The 23,452-nt window shown below is 38.6% G+C and overlaps 1 protein-coding gene across 2 annotated transcripts in view; it reads left to right on the forward strand.

Moving 5' to 3' along the window:
• GAPVD1 (GTPase activating protein and VPS9 domains 1) overlaps window positions 1-23,452 on the forward strand; it is a 3,238,556-nt gene that overhangs the window by 3,165,835 nt on the left and 49,269 nt on the right. For both annotated transcript variants that reach the window (XM_044058337.1, XM_044058338.1), the window contains one exon: window positions 10,028-10,100. In XM_044058337.1, coding sequence (XP_043914272.1) covers window positions 10,028-10,100 — 73 coding nt within the window. The remainder of the gene's footprint in view (window positions 1-10,027; window positions 10,101-23,452) is intronic.

Consider the following 23,452-nt stretch of genomic DNA (forward strand, 5'->3'; position numbering starts at 1 on the left):
CACTTATTCAGATTTTCATATTTGTGTTCATATTTTCATAACTGAGAGCCCTACATGTTATTGAGAGATATAGTGTTTAAACCCATTGTGGGAGACAGAACAATTCACTGTCCGTGTTCATTTATATCACACTATATCCAAGAATATTGCTGGTTGTTAGTAATTATGGAAATAAACAATATTTCCATATGTACTTAATACTTCAAAAGACAAGTGACTTACAAAGTGTTGCATGACATCAGGTGTAACCTTAGGGGGTGATGAAGACAACTATTTCCATAAGTTTCACATTTTGAGAGATATTTATACTTATATTGCTAATTATACATATGTTTTTATATTTCTGTAAGTATCTCAGCAAACCTGCAGTCATAGCGGAATTTCTTGTCACATAGGTTCATAGGTTGGTACTGGGCTATCTGCCCGAAGGCATATATTGCCGAGCCACATTGTGCGGTATTCACCGCCCCTTTAGTAGTTCCCTAGACCCTTGCAGTAGCAGCTAGTACCCTTGGTCCCTATCTAGTAGTGCTGTTGGTGTGATCCCCGGTGTGAACTTTCTGTTACCCATCCACTCATCAAGGTTTGAAGAGTGATAGTGAGGGGCGCTCTGTCTTATGTAGATCGGGACCCTGTTCCATAGTAAGGGAAGTCTCTGCGAAGGGTACATTGTACTCAATAATGGGTCTGATGAGGGAAGAGTAGAGGGGCACCATTACATCCTTAGATCTTGATGCAAACCCTTTCGTGATCACATGAAAGCTTATGCCTGGTTAACAAAAATGTTCTAACGATATATGTCTTGGTTGTACAGTTTTCATTAATCAAGAATTTGCTTGTGAAAATTTATCAAAAATATAATTTGGAGTTCATATGCTTTATAATATAGTATTAATGGAAAGACTATGAATGCACTGACTTATTTCTGTAAGGCATACTTCTTACTGATAACATTGCTATTTGTACAGTTTTAGTAGATTTTACTTTTCACAAAATATTTACATTTATTTGTCTTATGCTTTTTAAGTTGATTTTTCAGAAGATGCCCAGGAATGCAAGCTGTGTGTAGGCTGTTAAAGGTGTGACATTCCTCACCACATAGGTGTTAATGAGTTTCTAGGCTTCTAACGCCAATATACCACCCCCTTGTAGCTCACCAATCAAAGAACTGAATAATATGGATATGCAGTTTCTTACCTTCTGTGTAGACAGCTTGGTGGATATGGTCATCTTGAGACAATGTAGCAATTTTCTCTTGCATACTGACAACCACTTAATCCTTAAAGAAACGGATACAGTATGCAAGAGGTGTACTTACACAATGACACTGTAGGCTAAACTCTCACATACAAGCGCATTCAGGTTATCGAAATCATGCACACGACACCAAGTAAACTAAAGTATGTTGAGGCGCTTAAAATAGGCGCTTAAAATAGATCTTGCCTGTTGTCAAAGCTATGCCGCAGCAAGCCCATAGTTAATCATAAAAAAGAAACACCTAACACCACACATACTGTTACTTTCAGTGGTGCCCCAAACACTAATTCCCTAAGTCAAGCAAACACACTTTCTTAATAGTCTTGTCATAGGGGACTGCATTGTAAAATATACCGATGCCCCTCTAACCAGGCTGAACAAGGAGAAGATAACTGTTAGTTGCTTGTCTGGAGCCAAGATACGCCAAATCACACACACTCGTCATTATGCTACAGATATCAAATTACCTGACATGTACCTCCTTGGACTGTATGAAGAGAAACATTATGGCGCTTTCAGATTGTACGTCTCAGGCTAGTGTGAGTGTAGCATTGAGCAGCATACTACCATCACCAATGATGATGCCACAATATGAGCAAAAATGATTGATTTTCAGCAACTGGCTGTCTTTCTGGTGTCATTCTAAGGGTACTGCTACTTTTCCTCTCTAGGCTTTCAAATACCGTCTAAAATTTTATCCACCCCCACAGTGCCATTTTCAGGCACTGCCAAATTGACAAACCTAGCGACACAGCAAAATCAACTCAACTAAACCTCAAAGTGTTACTCCTCAGTATAAAAAAACTACATTCCCTGCAAGCCCTCCTCACACTCGAATATAGACATCTGTGCAGTTATAGAGACATAGTTAAAGCAGCAGAGAGTACCCTATCAGTGCAAGATTTCAGTGCCTTCCACACTTTTAGACCAGTAGCTGCACTGGCAAGGGCTACAGGTGGCTTTGTCTCAATGTACTTCAATAACAAATGTACTTCTAGGGTGGTCAAACAGGATGATATATATATATATATATATATATATATATATATATATATATATATATATATATATATATATATATATAAAATGTTTGTAGTATATATGTATATATTATATATGTATGTGCATGTATATGTATATATATATATATATGTGTGTGTATATATATATATATATATATATATATATATATATATATATATATATATATGGGTCCACTTTTAAATTTCAAAATACCAAATTCTCGAGTTTTGAGATACTGAACTCAAAACATCGAGATTTTGGTATCTCAAAAGTTAAAAGTGAACGAAATAAAAAAAAAAGCACAGCTAAAATAATGTTTTTGCAATGGGGAAGCCCCCCTGCACCCCCCACAACCTACCCCTACTTAAATATACCAACTCCCCAACTCCGTGATCGCGCTTCAGTGAAGAGAACAGTAATGCTCCTGGTCCACTTGCCGTTCTCTTCATTGTAGCGCAATCTCGTAGTTGGCATATTAAAGTAGGGGGATGTGCGGGGTGCAGCAGGCTTGCCTCCTTGCAAAAACATCATTTGACTTGTGTTTTTTTTTTTTTTTTGGTTCACTTTGGAATTTTGAGATACCAAAATCTTGATGTTTTGAGTTTGGTATCTCAAAACTCGAGATTTTGGTATTTTGAAATTTGAAAGTGGACCCATTTATATATATAGATATATATATATATATATATATATATATATATGTATATATATGTGTGTGTGTATACATACACACACACACACACTCACATATATATATATATATATATATATATATGTATATATGTGTGTGTATATATATATATATATATGTGTGTATATATATATATATATATATATATATATATATATATATACACATACATACATATTGTGTGTTTTCATATATATATATATATATATATATATATATATATATATATATATATTTGTAATATGTGTGTGCATGTGTGTATCTTTCATTGTACCACCAGTTCGCATTTTTCTGGAAAAAATGTCTTTGAATTCAGAAAGATGGGCCAGTTGTTTATTCACTTTGCACTGGTTATGGAACGTCTGGCTAAGGAAGTCTTTTACAGACTTATTTCCACATGTCTTGGCTGTTGCTAGTACATAGCTAATCACTCCGTGGAAAATTTTATCAAAGATCATTCACTGGGCAAATGCTTCTTACAGATACTTGATGTAATAACCACCTGGTTGTTTTTCACAACTTTGTAAGGCATTGTTGTGTGAATGAGGTTCATAGGAGTCGAGCCTTTTTTGGTATTTCAGTGTTTTAGGACTTGGCCTTCCTTACTGGCTTTGTCCACCTTCCCAGCTAGTTTTAATTTGTACTGCTTAGGAGTCTTTGCATTTAGTGGTCCATTGCTAATGGCCTTCAAGTTTAGACATAACCGCTATATGTCCAGCATTTCATTTAAGTTGTGTGATGGTCCTCTGCAGTGGTTATTGCTCTACCATCATCCCCTTGCATCTAGATGTCCACTGTGTCTTCCAGGACTAATTGATTTTCTTTCAGGTTTATGAGTATTTGATTTTATAGTGTTCATTTACATTTCAGGTTATTTCTGCTCCCTGCATATTGGTTGAATCTGGAAACTCTAGGACTATGCATGGACTCTCTTTTGAATTGTTGGCACTCGAAATGCTGAGTGCTGACAAGCAGGAATAAAAAAAAAAAAAAAAAAAACACAGAAGAAGAGTAAATCTCTTCTCCTTAAAAATTCTTTTTGCAAACCCCCTTATGTATATATACCAACTCCGAGATCACCATTTCTCGGAGAAAAGGGAATATTCAGAGAAATGGCATCTCAGACTTAGTATATGCAAATCCATTCTTTTGGCCATTCAGTCTCTGCATTTTTGACTAGGTCTAGCGGGTCCCAACATTTCAAATGGTTACCCTGTGCATGTTGTCTTTGCCTGATATATGAATTTGCAGTATGCATCAGTAGGATGTCTGCACTCCCCGAGCAAGATTGGTACATACTAGAGAATTTAGAGTTGTATCAAGCTGGAGATGTTGGAAGAGAAAATTCACAGCAGTTACTGACCGGAAATGGTCTTCTTTTAGATGAAATTATGTAGTGAGTATGCATTTGTTTTTTTATTAAATGATGATGTCCTTTTTATTCTTCCTCTATTATGGGTTTGGATCCAGTCCTTGTAGCTGACTCAGCCACATATACTGAATTTCAGATCCAGCTCTTGAGCTCCTCCCTCTACCAGTAATGCTCTGCTGAATCTCCATTGCCTCAGATCTCATTTGCTGCTATCGTGGTTATACATCAGTTCTGCTCTTGAGCATACTAAGCAATTTTTTTTCTTCTAATAGTCATCAGTTAATTGATATAGTCCTTCTTAAAACTTGTTAGCTTTTTTTCTATATTCCCCCTATTAGTGGTCGCTGGCATTAGGATTTTCCTGTACTTTATTTCTTGAATCTCTACTCGACCCCCTTGCATGGCATTTATTAGGTCTTCCAGTGTCTGTCAGAGGCTGCTGTGGATAGGATGATGCATAAAATTCCTCGGAGCTAAGATCCAGAATGGGGTTCTTCCATCTCCATCCCCCACTGGATCTGTGAGTGCACCTACTAAGTCCATTATTTCTCGCTCTCCAGTCTGTCCCGTGGTTTCAGAGTCCCAGGATCAGAGATCTCTAAGAGTTTTGGTGTCAGATCCAAGGATAGTTCCTTCCTCCACTCTGACATTGTCCCTGACTGGCTCTGCTCTGATACTCTTAGATCTGAGTGGGTGTGGGAACCGAGGTATTGGTGCCAGATCCAAGGGGTTGGGTTTGGCTCCATTTTTGTCAGATCCATTCCCTTCCTCTTGGAACTTCAGCCCTGGACATCTCAGATCCAGTTCTCCCCTTGAAGCTTTGGTCAGGATGTGGCCCCGACTGCCTTCTTCAGGAGATTTGGCTCTGAGTAGGGAGGAAAGGGTTTTCCTTTGGTCCTTCTACATTCAGGATGGTAGAAGGGGCTTTCTTTCTTCATAGAGAACCATCATTTCGTGTCTCTGATCCTGTCACCTATCCCTCATTGACTCTGCGCTCTGAGTTCATCAGACCTACTCCACAGGACAGCCAGTTCCAGTTAGTCTTCAGACAGTTCCACTAGAGGAACTCCTCTTCTCTTCTGATGCCTCCTGTGGACACCCCACAGAGGACATTCCTCAGAAGAGGATGTGTAAGAGGAGACACACCGACTCCCCTATGAAGTCGGTCACTGAAGACATTGATTTCGATGAGGGAGAAGGATCCTCCAGATCACCACCTGACAACATCTCATTTGGAGATATTCTAGAAATCCTTAAGCAGAAAGGTGGCTGGTCAATCCAAACTCCTCCTTCTGAAGAATTGATGTTCCTGGTGGCTTTTGGTGCTGGTCTGTCTACATCTTGGGTGACAACCCCCCCAATGGATTAACTTATTGACCTGGTTTCACACCATACACGGTCAAGTCCATACCCTAGTGCCCAAATTTTTAGCTCCCCCTTTGGACCACGCTAACTGGAGCAAAGGAGTCCCGGTTTATGCAGTGGTGGTGGTGGCAGCCACTAAAAAAGAGCTTGTATTGCAAATCCCTTCTATGCATCCACCAAACAGGGAGCCCAGAGCACTGGATAGATTTGGAAAGCGAGTGTTCACCTCAGCCACCTTCGCATTGAGGCCACTTAATTGTTTGGCACATTTTACTAGGCTGCAGAGAGATTTAACTAAGGAACTGTCAAACAATATCTCTGAGTTCATGTCTGCTGAGGACTTCAGATAGACTTCCTGCCAGCTGGCCACTCTTTTGTCTATTTCAAACACTTTGATGAGGTTAATGTGTCATACAGCTGAAGGTACCTCACAAGCTGCCGGTTCAAGTATTGCCGTAAGGGGACACGCTTGGATGCGGCTGTTTGACTTTGTGGAGCCCTTTAAGATGTGTTTTGTTAATGCCCCTTTTGATGGCACTTCCTTGTTTGGGCCCATCTGTTAAAGATACACTTGCCCACAGTGAAAAAGATGGAAAAACCTTGTCTGCTATAGGAATCAAATATTCTACTACTTAACAGATCTTCTCCATAACTAGAGAGGTGGTAAGAAGATATGGTTCCGTAAGCCTTGGGCCTTTCCAGGATTTGTAGGGGGAGAATTGCTCTAGAGGCAGAGGAGGAATTTTTAATTGCAGACATCATCCTAGAGGCAGAGGAGGCCCGCAGAACCAGGACTTTAAGGATTTCTTTTTCAGACAGGCCCTATCAGCGTTTCTGAAACGCTGCCCAAGTCTTCAACTCTGGAGGCAGTCTGAGTTTGTTTCTCTTTGCACCTAGACTCCTGGACAGTTATCATAAAAGATTTATGAGTGCTAAGAATAATATTCAGAGATTGCTACATACCCATTTCCCTGCTTCCTGCATGTTGGAGGAAGAAACTTCCCAATGTTCCACCCAATCAGGAGAAGGAAGCTGCTAGAAAAAGAGAGTGATCCAGATGGTCCCACCCAACCAGACAGGGTTCAGAACTTACTCAAGCTTCTTTTTAGTTCCAAAGAAAACAGGGGACTTGAGACTAATTTTGGATCTAAGCGATTTGAACTAGTTTGTGAAGAAAGCAAAGTTCAGAATGGTCACGCTTCAGTCCATCCTACCCCTTATGCACATAGATGCCTGGATGTGCTCCATAGAGCTGCAGGACACGTGCTATCACATAAAAATGGACAATCCTGAAGGTGTCTTCTCTTTTGGCTGGGAGCCAATCATTACCAATTCAGATATGTTCTCTTTAGACTCACCACAGCCCTCAGGGTATTTAGCAAATGTATGGCAGTAGTGGCATTTCAGTTGAGGCTCAATGGATTCCAGGTGTTGCCATATCTAGAAGATTGGCTTCCCACCAAACCCTCCAGACAACAACTCGTACAAACCAGGCCCTATTTGTTAAAGATTTACAACACCTTGTGCGTTTCAGTCAGTCTTGCTAAATCTCCGCTTGCTCCATTTCACAACCTGGAGTTCATTGGAATGCTTTTAAATATTATGACTTATGTGGCATCTTTACTTCTCCATCACATTGCTTCTTTAAGATGTAAAGTACAGGATATTCTGTCTCATTCTTCTCCTCCAGCAAAGTTAGTGCTATGAGCACTGGGGTCGATATCAGCTACCATTGTACTGCTTCCCTTTGCTTTATACGTTATGCGAATTCTCCAGTGGACCTTAGCTGTACAGTGGACAATTCACCATCAGCCCCTGTCCTTTCAGATAAAACTCACCCCTGTCTGTATACGCCACATTCATTGGTGGATTCAGTCCAATGATCTCTCTCTGGGCAGCACCTTTGTTCTTCCAATTCCAGTTGCCACAGTAACCACAGATGTCTCCCAACTGGGGTGGGGAGACATTTCTTGGGAAGATGAGTCCAAGGCATGTGGTCTTCCCAAGATACCAAATTGCATACCAACATTCTAGAGATGAGAGCAGTCCTTTTAGCATTGCATGCCTTTCAAGAATCTCTCCCACTGGGTACTGTTGCAGTTCAGATGGACAATATGTTGGTAATATGCTACATCAACAAGCAAGGAGAAACTTGATCTTACCTCCTGTGCAGAAAAGCCATGAGAGTGTGGGAATGAGTGATCTCTTCAGACCACTTTCTAATTGCGATGCACATTCTGGGGAAAACCAGTGTGCTGGCAGACAAATTGATCAGATCTATTGTGATGCCTCAGGAGTGGTATCGCAACCAGTCAGTAGCTTATATGATCTACAGGCATTGGGGCCAACATTGCTGCAACCTGTTTGCTTCCCACCTCAGCAACAAGTGCAGCAAGTACTTCACTCTGATGCCTCCTCAGGTGGAGTCACTGAGAGACGTTCTGCTTCATGCTTGGCCCTCCAGTCTCCTTTATGGTACCCTCCTCTTCCACAAATTCCAAAGTTTTTACCTAAAGCAAGCAGGTTTAAGAGCTTTGTAATCCTCATTGCCCCTTTCTGGCCCCAGCAAGTGTGGTTCCCCTTTCTACCGTCTCATCTTCGTTATCCTCTATGGATACTTTATCCTTATTAGGATCTCCTATCTCCCTCATCAGGGATTAAATTTCCCAACCTTGTAGCCCTCAGGCTAACCACATGGTTTCTCCTCTTCCAGTAATACTCACAGTCCAGGCTGTCTTCCCCAGTTCGTGACATTATTTTGGTGTCGCAAAAAACTTCCACCGAGAAAGTGTATAAGAGCAAATGGAAAAGGTACATCAATCCTTTTTCAGCCCCAACTTCTCATTTTTCTCAACCTTTTTTAATCAAGGAGCCAGTTTTTCTACAGTTAAACTTAAATTGACAGCAATCTCTGATTTCCACTCAGGAAATAAATCTTTCTCCCTTGTTTCCTCTAGATTATGTAACGCTTTTATGAAGGGCATTTTTCTCGTCATACCTGCAGTAAAGGATCCCTGACCACCTTGGGACCTTACTGTGGTTATTCAGTGTTTATTTCAGAAACCCTTTGAACCATCAGATACATGTGATCTAAACTTTGTCATGGAAAAAATGGTCTTCCTGGTAGCAATAATTTCAGCAAAAAGAATTTCTGGACTCCAGGCTCTTAAGCAAAACTCCTTTACATCATATTTCATAAAGATAGGGTCTTTCTACAGACTAACCCTCCTTTTGTGCCTAAAGTGACTTCTGAAAATAACATCAACCAGTCAATTAATTTACCAGTCTTTTTTTCCAAATTTTTCCAATATGGGAGAGTACATGCAACACCTCCTTGATGTACATAGACAACTGCATATTTATCTTGAGGACATAACAATTTAGTAAGTCAGATCAACTTTTCATATCTTTTTCCTCAAATCGCCTGGGTCAAGCAGTTTCTAAGCGTACCCTGGCCAAATGGATTATAGACTGCATTTCATTAATTTATTCTCAGAAAGGCTTAGAATTACCAAGACCACCCCAAGCTCATTCAACTCAATCCTTGGCTACTTCATTAGCCTTTTGGTCAAGGACCATTATTGTCAACATTTGTGTTGCTGCTACGTGGTCCAAAGCTCATACCTTAATTTCACACTATAAATTGGACATCATATCCAGAAGTAGAACTTCTTTTGGTTTGGTATTGCTCTGGAATATCCTTCCATGAAGGTCACCAAAGGTTTATATAGCTGGGGACTCTGTCCCATTAATGAGAAAGAATGAAAAGGACAACGTCAGATTTGTAACTTGTATACTCACCATAGCTAGGCATCTGTGTTATCCATTTTCATTCTTTGTCACCTTCCCTCCCATCCATCCCCCATCCTTTCGTTTTTTTTTTGCTTCTTGATGAACCTATTGGACTGTGTTAGGAACCTGCTTTTCCAGGTTTGAGTCCTGTCTTTATTTCTGTCTTCTATTTTTCTATTGAAAAACTGGGAGATAAAACAGCAAACTTGAATGGAGGCAATGGGGATGGAGTAGAGCATTGTGGGTAGAGAGGGAGGTGCTTGAGTCTAGATCCAAAATCTAGTGTATGCAGCTCAGTCAGATCCAAGCCCATTAGTGAGGAAGAATGATAATGGACAATACAGATGCCTAGTTTTGGTGAGTACATAAATTGTAATCGGCTACATTTAGGCTGTAGCCATTGAATTTGTTTCGACTATAAAAAATGTTTTGTTTTATATAATTTGCTAGCTCTAAATTCTATCTGCATTATTTGCAGTTATACTACTACTACATTGTGTTGATTCTGTTTTTGTTCCATACTGCAGGCTTTTCCATGACCATATAGACCGTCTTTCTAAAGTTGTAACAGCAAACCATAAAGCATTGCAAATACCAGAGGTAAAATTTAATAATTTACTATTATCTTCTGTTGGGAGTCTCTTTATTGTAGTTATGCATTTTTTTAAGTTTCTGTGCTAGAAAAGACTGTAGAACAAGTGCTCAGTGAAACTTTTGGCCTGTATTTTCTGGTAACATTGACTTTCTTTTCTGAAGATGTTTGTGTTTCACAATTTATTTACTTTTTTGGCATTTAAATTGAAGTTGCTGAATTTAAGAGTACTGCTGCTGCTAATTTGAGTTAGTACTACTGTTAATACTTTGAGTTAGAACTCTGAAAGTCTTTGTATTAGCTAGAGTCTGAGCAACATCAGAAGTGTATGAACAGGCACTTTCAATAGATCTTCTTAATGAATCCTGCTGATTGACTTTCAGAAGTGTGTCAGCATCTCTAGTCCATCAAGCCTGCTGCAACTTGTCATATTTCTAAACTAAGGGCTCATGTGCATGTCAACCACAAAGTCTAAGTAATTGGTTAAGTGAGAACCAAAAAAGTGAAGTCATGATGTGGATCAATATACAGTACCTTGCAGATGTACTCTGTGGGTAGTGTAGGATTCCTGTACTTTATCAGACACACACTAATTTTTGACAGTTGCTGAACCTATTGTTTTATTGCTTGTGATTTATCATGCTGTCAGAAGTCAGAGTACTGTTTTAGTGTGCTAGTCCAGCTGCTACTTATGAATGAAGGGGGTAATATAGTTTGCTAATAAAAAACGATGGCTTACCATCTGCTGCACTAATTTTACTTAACTTTCTAAAGCTGCAGTGAATTTTTGAGGGCAGACAAATACTATGATAAAGCTTGCTCCTTGCAAATGTATAATTGATATAATGTTTACACATCTTTAAATCTGGCAACACTTATTTAGCATGCTTTACAGCTGTAATGAATGTATTTGACATTTTGGGGGGACGCAGACTTGTAAATCTTTCACACACCTTCAGTGTGTTATTTAGGAAAAAATGTAAATGTAGTACTTATCTCTGGTGACCAGATTTTTGTGGGTTTTCTAGCTTATATAGGAATGTCAAATGTTATCTTGAACGCTCACCAGGTAAATGTTAGGTTCATCTTATCGTATGTGTTTGAATCAAGAACACTTAGGTCTGCCTACTTAAGTTTGTACTTTGTTATTAGTGATTTTGCACATGCTACATCAGACCATGGATCTTGGTTGTTTTACATATAGAGCTTTGGATGTAGTGTATTTAAATGCTTAAACTTGCGTGCAAGCTATTTTCAGTGACTCTTGAATGGCAGATTATGGCTGCACTAATTTTGTTGTTGCTGTTTGTTTTTGCTCAAGAGGGTGTATTATGGGGTGACAGAACAAATGAAGCTAATCACGTGATTTTGAAGTGTTTGATGTGTTTCAGATATACAAATCTGTTTAAAATTGTAAATATTTTGCAGTTAAAACTCTCACTGTTTGTATTGTCTTTGGTCTTGATTGTCTGTGGGTCATATGTTCCACCTGATTATTCTTGCTTGGTCATCAGCTAAGATGGTTTGGGTGGTGTGTCTGTATATTAACTAGATGGTATATATTTGGACTGTTACTATAAATGGGTTAAACATGACAGGTAAAGTGTTGAATAGTTGGGTTCATACAACTCATTGATATTACTACACATAAGAATTTTGTGGTCTGGTTCTATATTGAACTGGTTGATGGTCACTTGAAAGTTCTGGAAATGATTGTTAGTGATCATCTTTCAGTCTTTTTGCAGAATGAATCAACAGCCAATTAATTAATATTTTAACTTGCGATATTGATAGAACTCTTAGTGATATTTTTCATTTAAAATGTATCATCACTATCTAAATGGAAATGAGGAAAACTTTAGTTCTTTGTTTGTTTTAAAATTAGTTAGAAGGATTAGGTCCTTCAAAGTTGTAGGGAAAGTTTTAAATCTTGGCTTAATAGATCAGTTTCTCAGTCTCATTAGAGAAAAAAATAAGCATTGGCAGGCCTGGAAATGTAAGTGATGTGAGGAATTATTAATTGTAAATAAAACCAATTAAAGTAGTAAAATAAATTTGCTTGATGGCAAAAAGTGACAGCAAGCTTATCTAGTCTTCTCTTCAAGTGTATTCACTATGTTGTTTGAACTATTGGATATGTTATGTAGTAATATTAATGTGCATGAAACACATCATACAAGTAAATATTAGCCAGAAGGAGGTGGATAATCTAAAGGAAGACTTGATGGATTTCACAGAAATGGAAACATGTAATAATGTATATAACAGAGTAGGCTACATAGAGAGAAAACAAGGCATTGATATTTAGGAGATTAAAACATATATATGTATATGCTGTAACTGAAACCATCAAGAAAGGGCAACATAATATAACAGAGATTACATAAAAAGTAATTGGATGGGCTGAAAAGCAAAATATAAAAACAGATCAAGATTTATTTTATACCATTTCTAATAGTAAATTAAAACTTTTTGCACAGCCCCCCCCCCCAAAAAAAAAAAATGCAGATAAATATAAAGAAGTATAAAAACAAGGGATTTTCGGTTAACCTGAAGAATTTCTTTTGAGAAATGGGAAGGAAAACAGCAACACGTGTGACATCACTAAGAAGAGAAGCGATTAATAAATTATGATGCTGTTTCTATGAAGACATTAGTGAATAGTGAACACAACTTGGATCCCGAATGGATAATGGAAACAAAAATGTGAATATAGCATAGAAGGAAGTAACTGCCGGTGAGACAGAGGCAAGTTTAATGATTGCATTTCATTTGGTAAACTGCATGTTGTACTCATATTTTAGCTAAATGTATTAACATCTTTGCACCACAGTTTAGCTTCGAGTAAGAACTGTATGTATTCCCTGAAATGAAACCAGTTTGATTAATAAGCAGGTGGGGTTGTACTTTTACATACACTTGCATAAAAGTGAACCTGCAAACTCCAAAGAATTGCTGACAAATAGGGTGGCTACCACCATTATTATGTTGCATGTAGTACATGACATAGACAGAGTTTACAGTTAATTCTGTTAAAAGCTCAGTCGTTTGAAAAAAAAAAAGCTCAGTCGTGTTGAATTGTACAGAAACAAGCATCATTTACTAATCAGTGGCATAATTAGGAGTTGTAAAAATGACCAAAACCCTACTATGACATGGCTAGATTACAAAAATAATTAAACATTGTTCAATAGTCCTGGATTATCAAATGCTTATAGATGGTTTCTCTTTACGAGTGGTGGAGTAAGTTTCTTTGTAGCAGTGCTTTACCCTCAAAACTTCAGGTTCATTCACAGCAGCTGATAAAGTTATGTTGCAGTTGTCATGAAAATGTTGGATGCTACTTTAAGTTAAGCCATGAGAAAATGTACATTACCGTTTACATGTAAGAATCTTGTGAGGGATTCCTCACCACCATTACTGTTTTGCTTTATCCTCAGTCTGTTAAGTTATCTACTTAACAGACTTTGTAATAGATGTAGTCTGAATGCAAGAAAATAATCCTTGTCAGGTGGCATCTGTCATGTCAGTGGATGATATGAAGCCATATATCTCTTTCAGCAAACAACTGCAAACACTTGAATGGTATCTGGCATTGACATAGGTTCATAGGTTAGTACTAAGCTAACTGCCCTTGCGAGCCATTGTAAGCCTAGCCAATTATCCCTTGTGAGACTCAAACCCTGCACCTTGTGTTTGTAAGGCAAACACCTTAACCATTAGGCCACCCTCTCATCCCAGATGAACAAAATCATTATTTATAGCAGAAAAGCTGAAGCTGTAAGAGAAACATAGCTGTCATCCTCTGAACTTTAAAAATCATGGTGTCTGACTTTAAAAAATCGAAGCAGATAGCCTAAAAGTAGACCACTCCATTCAACACCAATTTTAGGACCAAAAATACATTTCTTTAGAACTTCGAGGGAAAAAAAGACTTAAATATAGAACTGTATCAAGCAGCTTTATATATGCTCCTTGCTATAATTCCTACAGTTACTCAAACCTACTGAACACATTCATTTAAATGGTTACGATTTTGCCTTCAGCTGCTTAAATGATCCAAAATGGGCTGGCCTGTGGTGCCAGCTTTAAAAGAGACATTGTGGATTTTTAGTTGCTGAATTGTGCTATTGGTCCATTTTTTAATTTGTGCTGTATTACTGGTCTGTTTTTTAGCTGCACTGTGATATTGGTTTACTGAATTAGACCAATAGCTCAGTCAATGGAAGGGCTTAAATTGGAGCTGTGAAAGGACTACCCAGAGCAACAGAATACAGATCATAGGATCAGTGGAAATTACTAGGCTATTCACCCTGAGGTCATTTCAAGTGTAGTCATTTCATCCCAATGTAATGCCTTACAGATGTTAATATCCAAGATTGCATTTAGTAATGACTGCCCATGTCCAGGAGGGTTGTGAGTTATTCCTGGTAAGAATTTATGGTGCTCCATCCACTCGTCCAGGTTCCTTTTGAACAGTGTCACAGTGGTGCTCTGTTTCACATGAATAGGTAGCCTATTCCAAAGATACAGCAATTGCTGGGAGATAAAACTTTCCCTCCAGCATGTCCTGTTTAAGTCACAGGCCATATTTAGGTCCCTGGAACAGTTGGCCCTAGTCCCGTTTGATTTATGGATATGCAGCAAGTTCATTTGGTTTGGGTCTGAGATTCCTCTGTAAGCCAGGCATAAGTCTCCCCTAAGAAGTCTGTACGATACAGCGTAAAGTGACAGGGGCTTTAGTCTGTCTGTGTACAGCACGTGCTGTAGTACTTTGATCTTCTTTGTTAGAAACCTCTGAAGTCTGTCTAGTTGCTGCAGGTGCTTTGCCCTGTAGATACGGAATGGGGTGTTATACTCAATTATGGGCCGGATTAGTGCCGAGTATAGAGGGGTTATAACCTCTTTTGCTCTCAAGCTGATGGCTTTACTAATCAAGTGTCCTATGTAGAAAGCCTTCCTTACTACAGTATACACATGGTGGTCAAAGTTAAGGTCGCAGTCAACTTGTGAACCCAAGTCCCTTACCAGTTCACGGGTACTTAGGGTATTGTTGTTGATTTGATAGTGTGAAGGGACATTGTGCTGAAGGGAATGATGTATTTCTTTGCATTCAGTTGGAGACCGTGACTAAGACACTAGTCGTTGGTCTGCGTAAGACCCTCCTGGAGTATACTGACATCATTCAGAGATTCAGCAATTGCACCCAATTTGCAGTCGTCTGCAAACTTGGTCAGCCACAACCCCTTAGTTTTGACATGAACTTCTGAGAATAACAAAATAAGAATACTTTACCAAATGCAGAGTGGTTGGGAGATATGGAGAGGAATTTGGTATAAAGTAATGGAACAAAATGGTGTGTATGAATGTATAAGTTTGTGTGTGTGTGTGTGTGTGTGTGTGCATACACACACATGGTAAGAGGTGAAAAATCAGCAATGCAGCAAAAAAAACGACAACAATGCTTAGAAAAATAAATACTAAAGACTGGTGTGACATCAAGGAACCACTGCTGACTTCAGATCCTCAGCTTTCACTATGGCTTCCTTCCCAGGAACGTCTGCATTAGGAGGTACCATGGATGTATCCTTGTTGCTTGCTGAATCTTATGGAAGCCTCTTTGACCAAGAGGGCTGCCATACTGAAGCTAACTGCCTTTTTTTTTTTTTCCTTTAAGCCTTCCTCCCCCTACTGATTTTAATGGAAAATGCAAACCCTGAAAAGAGGGGTAAAAAAATTGAGTCTATTAAGTCTTTCTTCTGGTCATTACCAGGTGTAGTAGAAACTGTCTTGATAAATAGTGGTCCTTTTTATAGGAAACAATTCAAGGCAGAACAAGAAAAGGCAACCGCTGAAAAGAGACAGAGACCAAGGCAAAAAACAGGGCAGGTGACTGATAGAAAAATACCCTCCTCTCAAGATACTGGTGGGCATTAATATTCTTCATCCCATTTCCTGTAGCCCTTGCATAGTCATAATCCACATTTTGGGTAGAAGTCTTTGCCACTTTGTAGGCATTTGATGTTGAATAACTGCAGATAAATGAGTAAGATAGCCTGACAAAATGAGCTTCAAGACAATATTCAAAGCTTTTCCTCCCTTCCTGAGAATGCCTTCTTTCCCCTGAGATGGAGGAGCTAGCACCTACCATCTTTGCTCAGCTAATTCAGGCAGTCAGGCAGAAGCCATAGAAATAAGTAAAGGGGGGGGGTTATTCCAGTCCTTTCTGGTCACAAAGAGAGATAAACTTTGTAGGTCTGTTCTAGATTGTTCCAAGCAGAACAAATTGTTGAGAGTTTCCGAGCTGATGTTAACACTTAGCACTGCAGCTACACCTGTTTTGTCCTTAAGCTGTCCTAATGACCCCATATTTAAAGGAAGTGTATTTACACATCTCTAAACATAAAGATCATGGACAGGTTCTGAGTGGGGATGCCAGCATGTCTGGTTCATTTGCTTTCCTAATTGGTCTGTCATCAGCCTGCAAAGTATTTATCAAATGCTTAGCACTGGCATTTCACTACATTCAGACCCAGGAGACCATAGCTGCCCTTTTGCGAATGAATACCTCAATCAGGCAACTTTCAAGGAGGAAATGCATGAAATACACTATTTTTCATACAAGCTGTGCTCCTTAATATACCCATATCAAGCTTCATACCAGTAAGAACAAAGACCTTCCTTGAAGCATCAAACAGATCAAGCTGTTCCTACCACAACACAATATCCCTTTGCTGAACACCTTTTCTGGAACCTTAATCAGAAAAAAGCAGTGTTAACACAGATTTTTCTTGAATGTTCTGGGCCATGTGTTACTTTCTGTCATGATGGTTCCTTTCACTTTTGACCAGGATTCATGTGAGAAAATTCCAGTGTTTCTTTAAAAGTCTGTGAGAGCAACAAAGGTTCCCAGTGAGCAAATTTGGCCATAATTCCCTCCATAAATGAGGGAAAAAAATGAAGAGCCTTGTAAATACTTAGACAATGCCTTTTGTAGCCTTAGAGAGTATGCAAACACTGATTATATACATGTCAGCTCTAGCTTTGGGGGCCCACACAAACCTCATAAAGATGCAGGGGACTCGAATTGCATTAATGATCAGAAGGCACATCTACATGAAAGATGATCCTCATCTTAGCCCTGAGGATTTCCAAAATACTTTGGCATGCAGGAACCCCTTAAGGCAGTTACAGTCAGCACCATTGTTATGTGTAATCTCTCTTTACTGTACATTCAGTAAGTAAACTCCTTCATTTTTGAGTAACCTTGCATGTAAGAAGTCTTTGCTAATGGGTGATTTCGTTCTTTCCTGTTAGTCTTAACTCAAACGTTCATTCCTATTCTACTTCAGTCGACCATAGTTTTTATCAGCTTCCAGAAAGTCCTCATTCTCATCCTCTAACAAGCAGTCATAACCTTCTAGATTCGATCTGTACCAAACAATTATCAGTAGATTATATACACTTAGTTGGCTTCCCTGTTTCACTAACCATTATCTGCTTGGGTACACTTTTTTGCCAAAAATTCTACCCACATCACAATGCTACTACTTATGGAGTACTAAATGCAGAGCAGGAATCAAACCTTTGCTCTGAACTGGCCAATGCAAATTGTTCTCTTGTTTCTGAAACAAAAAAGAATGAAAAAGACAGCAATACTGCTTTGTAGTACTTTTAGTATTCCTATTCTGTTGCAGAATAAATATTACTCAAAAACTAGGAGAAGTCAGAGAAAGCCATAGAGCTTGTTTATATCCAGAACTACAAAAAAGCCATTACCACTCAGAAAGCAGGCTGGGCAAACTTTAGCTCCATTTGTCTTCCTGGTACGGGCACTTTTCAGCACTTAGAAAAGAATGCAAACACTTTGAAAACCAGACTAAAGCAGCCTTTCTAAAAATGAAAAGACTATTTTTGGTATACAAACAGGTTTCTGGAAAGAGACCTTGTTCTCTGAAGGCAAATGGTTTCAGTGTGCCCTATTCAAAGTCAATTGATGGCGTAAAAATATTTGGCTTTGATGGCTTGTATCCCAAATTTATCGTAGCCTTGTGGTACCACCATTATTCACCCTGTAAAGCACATCATAAGAACATCTGTCTTTAGTGATGTTATTTCCTACCCCTTGGAAAACTGTGCAGATTATTCCATTATTAGTTTAATATTTAAAAAAGACTTTTACTTTAGTCCTGAATTATTTTGGCATTTTACTGTGCTATATCCTCTTGCCAAGACTGTGAAAAAGGCTGCTGCTTCACAGCTTTAGGACCATATTGAAACCTATGACCTGTTGTGTAGCCACTGGTATGGTTTCAGAAAGGGACTTGTCACCAGTACTGCCCTTGTCTTTCTCACTGATGCACTCTACCATGCTATGATGTCAAGGAAACTTACTTAAAACCATTTTCTTTGACACATCTAAAACTTTTACCTTTGTAAGTCACTCCATGCTGACTGAAAAACTTCCACCTTATGGTCTTGGCTCCTCACTGAGCTGGTTCTCTCATTATGTGAAAGGAAGGTATTTCTTAGTTTTACAGTCAGTATCTCAATCCTGTCCCTGCTCTGTACAGTGTTCCAGAAGACTCCATCCTTGATTTATTGCTTTTTTACCATCTGTATAAACTCCATTGTTGTGTTCCAAAAGTCTAGAAGTATCCTCCTTCAAGTGCATGACATGTTCACCTACGAATCTGGCAGTTCTTCAGTTCTACTTTAGCTGAACTTTTGTCATGTTTGCGAGCTTAAAGGCTTCAAGCAAATCTAAACAAAAAAAAAAAAAAAAAAAGCAAAACATTGCAATGGTCTTATGGTCTTTGGAATGTATTAAGCACCTTAGCACTTGTAAGGACATCTGGGATCTCAAGGCCCTGATGATAGTCCACTGAAGGTGACATAATCTATAAAATCTCTTGGGATCTGGTGTGATCCATCCTTTACCTTCTGTGGTCACACTCTGAATGTTAGAAATAAAGTTGTTTCAGCACTGTATGCTGTAGTAGCATTAGCAAACATTATTAAACTTATAACGAGTCAGAGTTGGCTGGGATGAACTTCTGTACACACTCAAGAATTCATTGTATATCATTGGCTGCACCTCCTTTAAACCCTTACAAAAACTGAAGCCCTTCAAAATTTCACCTTTTATTTTAATGGTGAAGCTGGCAGAAAACTTCAGCATTGTCTTGCGTTCAAGCAAGCAGGATGTCTTTAATTTCACTATAGACTCTCCTCCCCTCATTGCCATGCGGTGGTTATGCAAACAGTTTTCGTAACCCATTGTAAAGCCCCATTCCAGCTTAGTGTTGTAAAACATTATTCATTCCAGCTCTCTGAGGTCTTCCAGTTCAATGCTGTCACCATGAATACCCCAGTCTTCCCATTTCCCTGTGATGAGGGAGCTCTTATTTAGGTCCTTCATTTGGAACTGTCTTCCAGATAACCTTTGTCTGCTTTCTGCATTTTCCCTTTTCTACTAAGAAATGAAATTGAACATATAGGAACAAAGAGAGTGCAGTTTTGGGTTTGTAACCTAACAACATGTACTTTTTGTACAGATCAGGTTATATTTTCCCTGCAAGACTGTTTTCTGAAGCATCAGTGTTGGGTATGTGAAGCATGTTCTCTGTATTTGCCAATACATTATGCATTTCACATTGCTTGATCAGTTGCTGCATATTCATTTAGATGTTTAAATTAGCAGTTGGAAATACTCTACATCAGTGAATGGTGTCAAGTGTAGTTTTCTATATCTTATTTTGTGGATGCCACAGGGCTCTGTCTTGGTCTCTTTACTAGTTAGTCTTGCCAATGGCAGCCTTCCTAAGTTATGTAGTAATACTACTAGTGTTTTTATATATGCTAATTATTAATTTCAAGCGTATTAATGTGTACCAGGCCTTTGGAAGGTTACAGACCAATGGTATGAAAAGTAATTTATAAAACTTTTGTAGCAAGTTATTGGAGTTTTGTGTGGCTGCTAGTTTGCTCCATAGTAGTGTAGCTTCCCTAGACCCCAGTTCCTCCTCAGTGCCATGAACACTTGTATGCCGCATTACTTAGGCATTTAATCAACTGCCTAGTGTCATCAGCTCCCATGATAGAGGCAGCATATCTTCTACTGGAAGTGAAGCAGATTTAAATGGCTATGGCCCTGTTTTCTTCATGTGTTGTTGTCACTGATATAGGGTGTGTTAACACTGAAGTGTAATCTTATATGTGCCCTCACTTTGGGCCCTGGTGCAGCAGTGCCTTACTGTCATTCTGAATCACAGTCTCAGTTGGAGCTCAGAAAGTGGGCCACTTCCACCAACACATCATCTCTGCTCTTCCCTAACATATCATCTCAGCTCTTCCCTAACATATCTTTGCTCTTCCTTGGAGAAAAGTAAGCAAGCAAAACCTTATCTCTTCTCCCCCACCCAGTCCCAGCTTCACCATGTTCTCAAGATGCTATTTTTGTTCTGGTAGCCTAGGTCATAGTCAGGGCTTTATCTTTTTATGCACCAGTGGAAATGCAATCTTCCGTAATTAGTAATACTGGGCAAAGTTTTGAGTTTGTATCTGAATTCAAGTACTTAGAATTATTTCTGACATAATCTTGTTCAAGCAGAGGATGATTGTAGGTGTGTGGAGAAAAAAAAAAAAAAAAATATATATATATATATATATATATATATAGAGAGAGAGAGAGAGAGAAAGAGAGGGTTTCATATAATTATATGATGAGATTTTGTATGTCCAAACAAGTTGATAAACTTTTATGTTTTAGTTTGATTGAATGTAATTTTACTCTTCACACCTGATGTATCAGTATGCTGTCTACCTCACTGAAAACTGCTGTAGTGCTAAGTTAAAATTTATAACAGGTTCTTTTCAATTCATTGTATATTCAGAGTGAGCTGATGGTTTTCTTCTTAGCACATGTCAATCGTTGACTTCCTTTTGCAGATAGATTAAAAAAAATTATCAAGTAAAAAAGTCCTGAAGAAATTCAAGTAATCACCAGCCAAGAACACTTTAATTATAAATATCCTAATTAATATTAAAAAAAATTAATTAAAATGAATATTAAAAAATTATGTCAAAGCATCTTTCAGCAATTCACAAAAACATTTTTTGCAGTAGGCAAGCCCCCTCCCCCCGTTCTTCCTGATGTGGAAAGCAAGCATCCTTCCCCAAAATTGTATATACCTATTTAGAGGTCACACAATAGACTGGGAAAGGGAAAACTCCATTGTCACCAAAAGTGTTTTGGCTTAATTTCCTCAATCTTTTTTTCATTTGAAGAAACAGCTTTTTTACAGATCAACTTAAACTTGCAGTTGCATTTTGGACTGTTGCCTGACTTTTTTTTTTAATTTAAGCCATTAACTGTTACAAATATTAGGGCAATAACTCAAGGTCCTTATAACATTCCATATCATCAAATGTATTTTACAGTGACACTTTAAGCATACAAAGTTGTATAGATAACATGCTTTGAACTTTTTGTTTTGAGACTTTCACATCAGTGGCAGATTTAGGCCTTGACACAAGGGCACATGCCCTCCCCATTTAAACCGCAGTACAAACTTGAACAAAAAGAAAAAAAAAGTAAAAACATTCTAAATATGCTTTTGTTAAAATCGGAAAATGTACCACCAAAAAGGTACACTGTTCAGTGTGTTCATCATTTGGCAGTACCTTTTTTTTCATTTCAACCTACGCTTGTTTCTTTTTTCCTTCTTTTGCATTGCGTGTTATAGTCTCAATCGAAGATGCAGTTTTAGGTGCCAGTCAGGTGACTGGATTCTAAAATCTTGAATGGCTCCTCCAGTTGCATCATGTTAAAGAGGGCTGTTCATGAAAACACTGACAGGGAAGTGTTATTAGTCTTCTTGAATAACAGGGGGTATGACATCCCCACTCTGGGCCAGTAGTCAAGGAGCCTGAATCCTCACCACTGACAGTGGAGAGGGACGTTCACTTGGAATACTAATGGATACACTCAGTATTTCCAAATGCACACCTCTCTGCATCAAGCACAGTTTCCCTTAAGAGCACACAGGAAACAGAGTCAGCCTGGGGTCTGGATTTCTTTATATCTGTCTCCCTCCAGGACCCCAATAAGGCTCCCCACTAGCACAGCTATAGGTTTAAGTCCTCAGGTGAATGTCCAATCCAAGTCCTCCAGCACCCTCTCAGTGAAACCAGTGCTTCATGTCCATGCTCCAAGTAGCTGAGACACAGACACTGTGAGATTTGATTTCCACACACACACACACACACACACACACACACACACACCTGGGAAAGGCTGGCACAGATTTACCCGCTGTGCCCCCTTCTGTCCAGACTATAAGTTGGTTATCACTGCCACCAGACACTACCATGCCAGCTACCTAAGGCTACTTAGTTATACTGAGTGAAATTAATATTAATACAAATGGTAATGTTGACCAAACAGCCAGGCTTCAGGACTGGCCGATGTGTCACCAATACATATATGTACTCTCAAAGGTTAAAATATTCTGTTAAGGACCAGCCACAATTAAACATTTAAATATATTTAATAATAAATAATAAAAGAACATGAAAATATGAAATTTCTATTTACAGTAAACACAGTTTCAGTCACAGGAAATATTAAAAACACAGCTGGAAAGATTTACAGAGTTAAAGAAAAACTATACGTAACTATTTTTACTATATTTTCCTGACTGATCTAGAGAATTACCATTCCTACTTACTTAATAGAGCAAGGCAAGATGAAATAGGTGAGGGATCCTTCTATGCCAGGTTCCAAGAAAGACTGCCATGAGACTTCTCTCTCACCTAGTATTAGAACATTATTTCTGTACAGAATGACATCACATATATCTGGTCACCTGGCTTCTGGTTCCCATGCAACCCCCCCCCCCCCCCATTGCAAGAAACTGACAGGATTTAGCACCTACATGTCAGTAATACACACACAAGAGCATTGCTCAGATCTGGTGCAGCTTCTGGAAGTCATAAAACAATTATAAACTTCTACTCCTCCTACAGAGACTAACAAACCATGCTTCTTAGACATTGTGTCTCTGGCTTCATTCAAAACTGTTGAGATAACATCTTTTTGGCCTAGGCCCAGTAATTTAATTTCTTACTGTTTTCCAAAGTTAGCTGGAGCTGAGCTTAACCTCTTCTCTTCCAGTATTCTCTGTTAACACACACACACACACACACACACACACACATATATATATATATATATATATATATATATATATATATATATATATATTTAATTCAGTTACAATACAGTCAGAACCCACTGTTGGTACATTTTTAACACAATCAACTTTACAAATCCATTTTCAACACAAGCATCTCTGTA

This window comes from Protopterus annectens, chromosome 16.part0 (genome assembly GCF_019279795.1).
Source record: "Protopterus annectens isolate FY-2018-M chromosome 16.part0, PAN1.0, whole genome shotgun sequence".
In the NCBI taxonomy this organism is placed as follows: Eukaryota; Metazoa; Chordata; order Ceratodontiformes; family Protopteridae; genus Protopterus; species Protopterus annectens.